The 12,790-nt window shown below is 39.3% G+C and overlaps 2 protein-coding genes across 2 annotated transcripts; both read left to right on the top strand.

Annotated features, from left to right (window-relative positions):
* The first annotated feature begins 449 nt into the window (after positions 1 to 449).
* On the top strand, positions 450 to 1,379 carry LOC103122234 (olfactory receptor 7A10-like). Its single transcript, XM_007532829.1, has one exon. The coding sequence runs from the start codon at positions 450 to 452 to the stop codon at positions 1,377 to 1,379; it is 930 nt and encodes a 309-aa protein (XP_007532891.1).
* Positions 1,380 to 11,028: 9,649 nt separating this feature from the next.
* Positions 11,029 to 12,485, top strand: LOC103122235 (olfactory receptor 7A10-like). The gene has a single exon (XM_007532830.2). It carries the CDS (start codon positions 11,029 to 11,031, stop codon positions 11,953 to 11,955), a length of 927 nt encoding a protein of 308 aa, XP_007532892.1. The 3' UTR covers positions 11,956 to 12,485.
* Positions 12,486 to 12,790: the final 305 nt, after the last annotated feature.

The raw sequence follows: 12,790 nt of genomic DNA, 5'->3' as shown, positions 1-12,790 counted from the left end.
AAAGTCGAAATTTAATTGATATTAATATAATCTTATTAAGAATAAGTAAAGGGGGGTAAAATCCTTCTAGTAAGTCTAGACTATGCTTCCTGATGTCCTTGTAGTTAACGAAGATATCATACTGGCTCTGAGTTATCTATAGTGAAGTGAGGAAATTTCTCATAGAATTTTAGGATGAACAAGATCTCACTATTTTTCTCTAAATGAGAAACATCCAACTCAAGAAATGCTTCAAAATGTTATATTGTTAGAGCAGGAAACAGTCATGATTCTTTAACTGTGAGTGATCTCCAATAAAAATCACATGCTATGCTAAAAAATGCTGACAAAATTTTACTTCCATATTTATTTATGTTCTTTGTCCCTGTCATATACTTGTGGATATGTATACTGTGTACTTTCATTGAAAAGTTAGGCTATAATATTATTATTATTAAAACTTTCAAGATATGGAAGAAGGGAACTCAACAGAAACCATAAAATTTCAACTTCTGGGCTTGTCACAGGACCCCAAGCTGCAGCCCCTCCTCTTTGGGCTCTTTCTCTCCATGTACCTGCTTACTGTGTGGGGAAATTTGCTCCTCATCCTGGCTGTCAGCTCAGACTCCCACCTCCACACCCCCATGTACTTCTTGCTCTCCAACCTGTCCTTGGTAGACATCTGCCTCACCTCCACCACCATCCCCAAGATGCTGCACAACATCTGGACACAGAGCAAAGTTATCACTTATGCGGGCTGCATCACACAGATGTACTTTTTCATTGTCTTCATTGTATTGGATGATTTCCTCTTGACAGTGATGGCCTATGACCGCTATGTGGCCATCTGTCACCCCCTGCACTACACGATCATCATGAACCCCCAGCTCTGTGGATGGCTGGTGCTGGTGTGCTGGACTATGAGTGAGTTGCATTGCTTATTAGAAATCTTCCCAGTGCTACAACTGTCCTTCTGTACAAACCTGGAAATCCCACATTTTTTCTGTGAACTCAACCAGATGGTTCAACTTGCCTGTTCTGACACTCTCCTTAATGATATTGTGATGTACTTGTCTATTGGACTTCTGGCTCTTGGTCCATTTTCTGGGATCCTTTACTCCTACTCTAAGATCATCTCTTCAATATTGAGAATCTCCTCAGCTCAGGGGAAGTCCAAAGCCTTTTCCACCTGTGCCTCTTACCTCTCGGTTGTCTCCTTATTTTATTGTACCAGTATAGGTGTGTATCTTAGTTCTATTGGTTCCCACAACTCTAAGTCAAGTGCTGTAACCTCAGTACTGTACACAGTGGTCACCCCCATGCTGAACCCATTCATCTACAGCCTCAGGAACAAAGACCTAAAGAGGGCTCTGAAAAGTATTTTGAGAAGGAAAATTTGAATGGTCCCTTTTTCTGAGACTAGAAAATATCACTCACTCAGTATTCAAATTCTAGAGTTCATCTTTGAAATTCTTTTAAAAAACTTAATTATTTATTACACAGAGTTTGAGAAATAGAGAGAGTTGGAAAAATGAGAGAGAGAGAGAGAGAGAGAGAGAGAGAGAGGGATCCCTACAGCACTGCTTCACCTCTTATGAAGCTTTACATCTGTAGGTGAGGGTGGGCTTATCAACTTGACGCACCACTGCCCATAATTTCAATTCTTTATAATGATGTGATTATAAGACAGACTAACCCTAATCCTAGTTTTACAATTTACCTAACAATCTCTTGATCTTGGGCCCCCACCATCAGTCCAATCAACTATTTTTTTAGTAAAGATCAAACCTGTAACGATAACTAGTATTGATGGCCAGGTAACCTTGACCAAGATTCCTGACCTTCCCAATCAGAAAACAATTATGGTCACTGAGAGAGGAGTCAAGCATTAAGGCTATTCCTGTAACTCCACATTCCAGTCTTGACTTTGTCCTGTGAAACAGGATGAAATCAGTGCTACTTGTAATTATCATTATTATATTTCAAAGATATAGCAGTGCTATTATTACTGTCTTGATTACTGTCTTTGACAAAAAAAACCTGTCTTACATTTTTGATAACATACATAATATTTGTAGTTGTGACCATCATACACATTGTACTAACTAAAAAATAAATACACTGACTTTGATCACACATTATACATGTGTGATCAAATGAACCCTCAGTTCAATCATTTGTGGTCATAGTCATTGAGTCATAGTTTTTTTATTGAGGCATTGTTGTTTTGCAAGAGTGTACATGTTTTAGCTTACAACCACACACTACACAAAATAAGGATCGCTGCATCATAAAAAAATGCTACAGATCACTGGGAAATTCTGTTATTTAAAGAGACATAGATGAGTCTTGAAAACAGGTGACTGAACTCAACTAATCCGAAAAGGAAATAGAGTGAAGTATGAACTGGAAAATAAGTGCAATACGAGAAGCGCAAAGTACATAGGAACAAGATAATTGGAGTATTCATTCAAAAGAGATGTGAGGTGTGTCAGATTATACAAACTAATAGGATAATTATTTGATCAGGATAAATAATTATAGTGAACTAGTATGTCTGCTGGGCAGTAGCATAATCTGCAACAAACTGAAAGAGAATAAGAGGGGCAACAAAGGGATGATTTCATTCATTCATGGAATATAGACAATTGAATCACCTGACATTAAAAAAAGGAAATATATATACACACAAAATCAACCCATAAGTATGAGTATGGGAGAAATATAGTGATTACAATTGGGGTTGAGGGTCACAGAACTTTGGTGATGGAAGTGGTATGGAATTGGTGGTATAGAGTTGATGTAATCACAGACCTTTTGTTTTTTCAGGAAAGGAAACATTAACAAAACCATAGGATAGGAAGGGTACAGCTCCACACAATTCCCACCACCAGATTTCCATATCCCATTCCCTCCCCTGATAGCTTTTCCATTCTCTATCCCTCTGGGAGCATGGACCCAGGGTCATTGTGGGTTGCAGAAGGTAGAAGGTCTGGCTTCTGTAATTGCTTCCCCGCTGAACATGGGCGTTGACTAGTCCATACTCCCAGTCTGCCTCTCTCTTTCCCTAGTAGGGTGAGTCTCTGGGGAAGCAGGGCTCCAGGACACATTGGTGGGTGGTATATATACACAATGGAATACTATGCAGCTATTAAGAACAATGAACCCACCTTATCTGACCCATCTTGGACTGAGCTAGAAGGAATTCTGTGAAGTTGAGAAAGAAGATCACAGACCATTGTAACAGCAAGGACAATAGGTCTTATGAGCAGACAGGGGAGATGTAAACATCTTCTCTGCTCAGTATATGGGTTATTTGAGTCTAAGACTGGAAAGGATGTGTGTGACTGCTGGAATCCTAATTCTGATGAGGAGAACTGTGATTCCCTGCAGGCTGTCTTATCTGGGTGTGCAGTTCACTCATCAACCATAAAAAAAAAAAAAAAAAAGATCCCATGCAAACCCTTCCTTTCAGAAATCCTGCCCTGGTGAGTGCCAATGTCACGTAGACTTTTCATAGATGTGAGAGAGGAAAAAAAAAAAAAAGAATATTTACCTCACCAAAAGCTCCCCCACCATGGCCCAGACAGGACAGATCATTACAGCTGATGATGGATTTTTAATATTCATATGCATTTTCCACAGTGATCTAAAGAGAAGTAGTCATTGAGTTCATCATAATAGGGAAAGTTGAATCTTACTTGATGTTCATATAAACCTTTTGAGAATAAGCAAGTGTGATTAAAAAATATTCTTGTATGTCTAGAATATATTTTATAAATTCCTTGCAGTTAATGAAGAAATCATAGACTATGAAGTGACTACATTCCTCATATACTTTTAGTATGAAATACATTTGACGGAGGTGGGCGGTAGCACAGCAGGTTAAGTGCATGTGGTGCAAAGCTCAAGGACCAGCATAACGATCCCGGTTCAAGCCCCTGGCTCCCCACTTGTAGGAGAGTTGCTTCCCAGGCGGTGAAGCAGGTCTGAATGTGTCTGTTTTTCTCCCCCTCTCTGTCTTTCCCTCCTCTCTCCACTTCTCTCTGTCCTGACAATGATGACATCAATAACAACAACAATAAAAAAACAAGGGCAACAAAAGGGAAAATAAATAAATATAAAAATTTTAAAAAACAAGAGCAACAAAAAGGAATAAATAAATATTTAAAAAATAAAGAAAGAAGTACATTTGACTTTTTTTCTAGACAAAAAAGGCTCAAATCAAGAAATTCTATAAATGTTAAAACAGAGGAGGAGGGGAAGAAGGAAAGGAAGAAGAAGAGGGAGGAGGAGGAGATGGAGGAGGATGAGGAGGAGGAGGATGAGGAGGAGGAGGTGGAGAAGGAGAAGAAGAAGGAGGAGGAGGAGGTGGAGAAGGAGAAGAAGGAGGAGGAGGGGAAGAGGAAGAAGAAGAAGAAGAAGAAGAAGAAGAAGAAGAAGAAGAAGAAGAAGAAGAAGAAGAAGGATGAAAGGAAAGGAAAGGAAAGGAAAAAGAAAAAGAAAAGAAAAGAAAAAGAAAAAGAAAAAGAAAAAGAAAAGAAAAAGAATATTTTTCCTTGTTTGAGTAACTTTGTTTGAGTTAGCCTGAGTGGATATTTTAGTGTCAAGAACCAGTGGAGCGCGTCCCTAAATAATGCTAGCCCAATTACAGATACATGTAGACTCTACATAAGAAATTGAGATTTTCTAGGGCACCAAACCCTGTGGTGAGGGGTAGACATGCAGCTTACTGGGACAGTGGGGGGGTGGGAGTGGGTGGGAGGGATGGGTCACAGTCTTTTGGTGGTGGGAATGGTGTTTTATGTACACTCCTAGTAAAATGTAGTCATATAAATCACTAGTTAATTAATATGAGAGAGGGAAAATTGATTATATGTCTCGAAGTTTTTTAAAACACAGACTGAATCTTTTTAATATATAGGCTGTGTATTTGATATGCGGACTCTCTCAAAAGCCTAGACCAAGTAGATCAAAAGCAACCAATAGCACAGCTATATACAAGATACTGGGTACTGTACAGCAAACCATAACAAAAGGACTTTTCAAAGTTAACCCAATTACCAAATAATGTAATGATAACATTAACTATCGATTGTCTTTTTGAACCCTAAGACAGCAGGAACCTCACATCTCCACTATAGAGCCTCTACTTCCCCCAGTCCTGGAACCCTTGGATAGGGTCCACTTTCCCATATGCCTCTCCCAATCCATATCAAATAATATTGCATCTTCCAATCACAACTTAATCAATGCAACGATTGCCACCTCAACATGCTTCACTTCAGACTGTGTCCAGAGACTTCACGTGTGGAATGACAACCCTTCAACTTCATTACTCGGGTGAGACCTTTCCTTTCATAGTATGCTCTAATTCCATTTCAGGTGGTTCACTTTCTAACAAAGTCCCAAAACCTAGATATACACCAGTTTCTGTGAGAGAGAGCATATGTTCACACATATCCATAAACTACTGCAAAATATATACATGAAAGCAGAAGTACACTAGAGTTTGTATTGAGTATCCCCCTAACACTTCCTCTCCACTATTCCAAGCTTTTGGTCCATGATTGCTCAACAATTTGTTTGGCTTTGTATGTTAACTCTCTTTTCAATCACCAGGTTCCAGATGTCATCAGGATGCCAGCCAGGCTTCCCTAGACTGAAGACCCCACCAATGTGTCCTGGAGCTCCACTTCCCCAGAGACCCACCCTACTAGGGAAAGAGAGAGGCAGACTGGGAGTATGGACTGACCAGTCAATGCCCATGTTCAGTGGGGAAGCAATTACAGAAGCCAGACCTTCCACCTTCTACAACCCACAATGACCCTGGGTCCATGCTCCCAGAGGGATAGAGAATGGGAAAGTTATCAGGGGAGGGGGTGGGATATGGAAATCTGGTGGTGGGAATTGTGTGGAGTTGTACCCCTCCTACCCTATGGTTTTGTTAATTTATCCTTTCTTAAATAAAAAATAAATAAGAAAAAAAGAGAAAAAAGAAATTGAGATTTTCATTTTACCTCAAGTTTTTTTTATTTTGTCAAGTTTTTAAGAAGTCAATTCATAATGTTATTATAGTCCCAGATTCTACTTGGTTTCTCTGTGGCAGTCATATTATTTTTCCCTTTGAAATTTAAAGAATTCTGGTGACAGATTTCAAGGAATTAAAGACTCATTTATGGTGTCAGAATTTGAAAACAGAACTAGAATGCCATGTGTTTTAAATGGCTACACTTACTGAATTTGGAAACTTCCATCTCTGTTTGAAAGAAAGAAAGAAAGAAAGAAAGAAAGAAAGAAAGAAAGAAAGAAAGAAAGAGAAAGGAAGGAAGAAATAATGCAAGCTCAGACCTACAGGGATGCAGAGGTCACACAGGCTCCTGTGTTGAATATGGGCCCAGATCAAATCAACAGGGATTAGTTAACAATATCTAAATATTTTTTCCTATATTTGAGAGTTACACTCCTCCATAATCCAGCTTTCTTGTCCTATTTCCAATTCTGACACCATCTCCCTAGACAATACCTTTGGTCTACCTGCATCTTAGGCTCAGGCAAAAATTATTTAAGTCATAGGTCTCTTGGTATATCTCTAAAATAGACCTACTAGCTTTTTCCAAAATGGAGACCCCAAAGCTCACCTGCTATCATCTTCCCTTTAGGTTCCTGACTATTTAACATTTTGTCCTGCTTTATATACTAATTATTTTTCAGTTGCCAAGTTGTGGATGCCATCATGATTCCAAGCCAACTTCCCTGGGCAGATGACCTCACCAATATGTCCTGAAACCTCACTCCCCAGATCCCTGCCCCAATAGAAAAAGATAGAAACAGGATGGGGGTATGGATCCATGTGTCAATGCCCATGTCCAGTGGAGAAGCAATGACAGAAGCCAGACCTCCCACCTTCTGCATTCCATAATGATCTTGGGCTCATGCTCCCAGAGGGATAAGGAATAGGGAAGCTTCCAATGGAGGAGATGAGATATGGAACTCTGGTGGTGGGAATTGTGTGGATTGCACCCCCTCTTATCCTATGTTCTTGTCAATCATTATTAAATCAATAAAAGGATAGAAGGAACAAAAGAAGAGAGGAAGGAAGGAAGAAAATTGTGGTTTATTTATTAGTCTTTTCCAAGTGTAGGCAACTGTGGACTTCAAGCAAGAATTCTGGCATCCTTCTCTGTAGTTGGGTCTTTGTGGTACACAAGAAAGATTTTAGCAGTGGGCCTGGTGAGAGTATATTTGGTAAGCACAGCTATTACCATGTTTGAGGACCCATGATCATGTCCCTAATCCCAGCTGAAGAGTAGAAATATTTATTATTACTGTAAAGGTACAGCAGATGTTTCTTCTGCTCTGTTTCTCTTTCTCTCTCTCTCTCTCTCTCGCTCTCTCTCGCTCTCTCTCGCTCTCTCTCGCTCTCTAGCTCTCTCTCTCTCTCTTTCTCTCTCTCTCCCACCCCTCTCTCTCCCTCTCCCTCTCTCTCTCTCTCTCCCTCTCTCTTGCTCTCCATCAAAACATAGCAAGAGACACAGTGAGACCTCTTAACAACTGACATCACAACGACAATTCCTAATTGTTGGAAATGGTCATAAAATTAAGCCATTTAAGCCAAGATTTTGAATCAAGGAGAATATATGTCTGCTTTGTGGAGAAAATGCAGTTTTCTGGATATCATTAATTGTTTGGGAAACTTTGAACACAAAGAAATAATTCAAAAAGCCCTTAATCCTGATCAACGATAATTCCCCTCATAAGCTGAACAAAAATGAGTGAGAACTCAGAAAAAAAAATTGGGAGTTGGGCTGTAGCGCAGTGGGTTAAGCGCACATGGCGCAAAGCACAAGGACCAACATAAGCAATACCAGTTCGAGTCCCTAGCTCCCCACCTGCAGGGGAGTCTCTTCACAAGCGGTGAAGCAGGTCTTCAGGTGACATCAGTAACAACCAAAATAATAACTACAAAATAAAGAACAATAAGGGAACAATAGGGATAATAAATAAATACTTTTATTTAAAAGTTTAAAAAAAAAGTCCTCGATACTATAACTTAAACACAACTGAAACATGTGTTTGGCACAAGGTGCTGGGAGTTCTAATCCCTAGAAGACAACAGAGTAGACTATGGGAAGGGGTCGGATATTGGTTCACTTGCTTAAGCACATGCTACCATGCACAAGGAACTGGGTTTGAGCCCCTGGTCCCTACCTGCAAGGAGAAAGCTTCACAAGCAGCGAAACGTGTCTGCAAGTGTTTCTCTGTCTCTTCCCTCTCTATCTCCTCCTACCTTCTCAAATTCTTTCTTTGCTATCAAGTATAATAAATAAAGTTTATTTTTAAAAAAAAAAAGACAATGGGAAGTCTTGTTGTGATAGGATTCATCTGGTTTCTAAACTGCTCCATGAGGAAATCAGAATCAGTAATACTTTTTTTACTTGTGTCCAAACTTATGCCCCTCAGGGAAATGGTGTGATTACAGGTCAGACTAATAGCCTGGAGAGATGTAAACACCTTCTCTATTCAGTGTCTAGGTTAGTTGATTCTGACACTATGTGTGTGACTATTGGAGTCCTAATTCTGTTGAAGAGACTCCCTCCTTCCTGTTATGTTTTCCGGGTGTCCAAATCAGTCATCAACCATCCAAGAAGGAAGATTCCATGCAAACACCTTCCCAGAAATCCTATCCAGGTGAGTCCCAATGTCATGGAGACTCCGCACAGAGAATTTTAGAGAGAAACAAAAGAAGGACATTTACCTAAGCTCACCAAAAGCCTATCCATTGTGGTCCGGATACTTGAGATCATTGCAATTGATCAAGGGCATTTATCAATGATGAGCCAAAGAGAAGTGATTATTGAATAAGTTACACAGGGTCAAAGTTAGGACAGGTTTCATATTAATATAAAATCATTAAGAATAGGAGTCAGGTGGTAGTGCAGCGGGTTAAGTGCACGTGGCACAAAGCACAAGGACCAGCTTAAGGATCCCTGTTGGAGCCCCTGGCTCCCCACCTGCAGAGGAGTTGCTTCACAAGTGGTGAAACCAGTCTGCAGGTGTCTATCTTTCTCTCCTCCTCTCTGACTTCCCCTCCTGTCCTCAGAGTTTGGGCACCAGTAGGCCTGCTAGCTTGCGGGCGGGAGACAGAGACCAGGGACACACCGCTGAGCAGAGAAGCAGTATTTCTTTATTCACGAGTGAATGGTTCAAAAAACTAATCTAAACTAATCACAACTAAATTTGTCCTGCATCTTTCTCCTCCAGAGGCAGCATCGGGAACCCAGGAAGTATGTAGGATATGGGGCAGCGCAAAACTAGCAAGGGCTAAACCAAATCTCCCGAAGGCAAGGGGAGTGAGACCAAACCAATGTAACAGAATGACCATGTAAATAGACCACAATGTCAAGCAATGTAATGGAAGGGATCCCAGAAGCAGAACTAGAAGAATACCAACACCCTTCTCTGTCCATTTCTCTCTGTCCTAACAATGACGACATCAATAACAACAATAATAATAACTACAACAATTTTTTAAAAGGGGAAAAAACATTAAGAATAACATGAGGGATTAAATCCTTCTAGTAAATTCACAATATATATTTCCCATGTTCTTGTAATTAATGAAGATATTATATTAAATTTGATTGATATGCCCTGATGTGAGGATATTTATCATAAGTTTTTGCAGTTAAGCACATGTGATAGTTTTTCTCTAGAAGACTAAGGGCCAACTCAAGAAATGCAGGAAAATGTTATTTTTCTAGAGCAAAACACAAGCTATAATCCTATGGCTCTTTTTCTGGGGGTTATCATATAAGATAATTTTTACATATTTTTATGTAAAACTATTACGTACAAATTATTTTTTATGTCCTGTGTGCTAACATATACTTGCTAATTTGAATATATATGCATATCTATGTACATATACATAAGACCCATGAAGAAAAAAATAATAGTGTCAAATGATGTACTTTGCAGGTGAAAATTATTTCTCTCTTGCTTTCTTCAATAATCAGTTCCTCTCAAGTCAAAGATGATATCAACCTGTCCTGTATGAAAGATCCAGTTATATGGAATGCCAATTCCTCACTATGGACCAGGATCATAAAAACACAGTGTGTTGACAAGTTATGGTTTTATACATAATTCTATGCGGGAGCTGATGCTTCTGTGTCATGAAATCACACCATTCTTTTATGGAATTCCCTCTTAAAGGCAGTGGCTTATTTAGATGGTTGACTCATTTGTGGTGTGGCAGAGCCACAGATAGATTCACAGTAGCTTACAGTATAGTACTGCATTACATCATACATACAGTCACCACCAAAGCTCTAGTTCCAGCATAGAAGCAACAGACTCCATTTGATATATATATGTGTATATATATATGTTATAGATAGAATGATAGACTATAGATAGGTAGATATAGATAGATGGATAGACATATGATAGATAGATAGATAGATAGACAGATAGAAGATAGATGATAGACAGGTAGATAGATAGAAAGATAGATGATGCATAGAAAGATAGATGATAGGTAGATCATAGATATATTATAGATAGATAGATAGATAGATAGATAGATAGATAGATAGATAGGTGATAGACAGGTAGTTAGAAAGATAGATGACACATAGAAAGGTAGATCATAGATAGGTAGATCATAGATATATTATAGATGATAGATAGATTATAGACAGGTAGTTAGATAAGAAAGATAGATGATACATACAAAGATAGATGATAGATAGGTAGATCATAGATATATTATAGAAAGATAGATAGATGAAAGATAGATAAGTAGATAGATGATATATAGACTATAGATGATAGGTAGATGATAGATAGATGGTAGATAAATGATAAACAGACTGAGAGATGATAGGTAGATAGACAGGTAGATAGAAAGATTGATAATAGAAATAGACAGATAGATAGACAGATGATAGGTAGATAGATGATAGAAAGATAGGTAGATGACTGATAGATTTAATTACTATCAAAACTAATAAAATATTCTCAATTTATAGGTACTTTCAACATATGGAACCAAAGAATTTAACAGAAATCATAGAATTTCTACTTTTGGGGTTGTCAAGTGAACCACAGTTACAGTCCCTCCTCTTTGGGCTCTTTCTCTCCATGTACCTGCTCACTGTGTTGGGAAACCTTCTCCTCATCCTGGCCATCAGCTCAGACTCCCACCTCCACACCCCCATGTACTTCTTCCTCTCCAACCTGTCCTTGGTAGACATCTGCCTCACCTCCACCACCATCCCCAAGATGCTACACAACATCTGGACACAGAGCAAAACCATCACCTATGCAGGCTGCATCTCACAGATGTACTTTTTCTTGCTCTTCGCAGCATTGGATGACTTCCTCCTGACTGTGATGGCATATGACCGCTATGTGGCCATCTGTCACCCCCTGCATTACACAGTCATCATGAACCCCCAGCTCTGTGGTCAGCTGATGCTGGTGTGCTGGGTTGTAAGTGAGCTCCATTCCTTATTAGAAAGCTTCCCAGTGCTTCAACTGTCCTTCTGTACAAACCTGGAAATCCCACATTTTTTCTGTGAACTCAACCAAATGATTCAACTTGCCTGTTCTGACACTCTTCTAAATGACATTGTGATGTACTTGTCTGCTGTGTTGCTGGGTGGTGGCCCACTGTCTGGGATCCTCTACTCTTACTCTAAGATTATCTCTTCCATATTAAGAATTTCCTCAGCTCAGGGGAAGTCCAAAGCCTTTTCCACCTGTGCCTCTCACCTCTTGGTTGTCTTCTTATTTTATTGTACAAGCATAGGAGTGTATCTTAGTTCTATTGGTGCTCATGGCTCTAAGTCAAGTGCTGTAGCCTCAGTGATGTACACTGTGGTCACCCCCATGCTGAACCCCTTCATCTACAGCCTCAGAAACAAAGACATCAAGAGGGCTCTGGGAAGACTTTGGGCAAGGAAATAGGTAAGTTAATTCTGTGAGGTTTAGAATACATCTATGATTCACGACTTGGATCTTGAAAGTAATCATTTGCTGGAATTTAAAATGAATGGGAAGTTAGGATTTACTGCTCTGATAGATCTTGTTGAGTCTTTTCATTTTCAACTTCAGTATATATATTTTAATCCTCTTAATTATACCTTCTGATTTCCTGTGCTGAAAATTTTATTTTCTCTTATCTCTTAGTATTCCTAAATGAATTCAGATTATTATTTTTATTTTTTTGTTTATATTTATTTATTTTCCCTCTTGTTGCTCTTGTTTTATTGTTGTTGTTGTTATTGATGTCATCCTTGTTAGATAGGGCAGAGAGAAGTGGGGAGAGGAGGGAATAACAGAGAGGAGGAGTAAAAGATAGACACCTACAGACCTGCTTCACAGGCTGTGAAGCGACTCCCCTGCAGGTGGGGAGCCGGGGGCTCGAATTGGGATCCTTACACTGGTCCTTGCACTTTGCACCATGTGCACTTAACCTGCTGTGCTACCTCCCAACTCCCATTTTTTTATTTTTTACTAGAGCATACTGCTCAGCTCTGATTTATGGTGGTGCAGAGGACTGAACCTGGGACTTCCGAACTCCAGGCATGAGAGTCTCTTTGAATACCATTATGCTGTCTACCCCCTGCCAAATTCAGATTCTTAGATCTGATTTTCTTCAACATTCTTGTTTATGTCATAGAGTGCCTGGATCTTCAGAGTAACTTTTCTCAGATGACATGTGTCAATTCACGGAATTTATTTTCTAATGTTATTTAAAGAATTGATGTGAGTGGTAATGTAACTTCGAAAATCTGCAAAG

Source organism: Erinaceus europaeus, chromosome 23 (assembly GCF_950295315.1).
Source record: "Erinaceus europaeus chromosome 23, mEriEur2.1, whole genome shotgun sequence".
Taxonomy (NCBI): Eukaryota; Metazoa; Chordata; class Mammalia; order Eulipotyphla; family Erinaceidae; genus Erinaceus; species Erinaceus europaeus.
The sequence above is the reverse complement of the archived record's forward strand: the minus strand, read 5'-3'. Positions and strand labels throughout refer to the sequence as shown.

Coding starts and splice junctions, on each gene's coding strand:
- LOC103122235 (XM_007532830.2), top strand. CDS start 11,029: ATGGAACCAAAGAATTTAACAGAAATCATAGAATTTCTACTTTTGGGG.
- LOC103122234 (XM_007532829.1), top strand. CDS start 450: ATGGAAGAAGGGAACTCAACAGAAACCATAAAATTTCAACTTCTGGGC.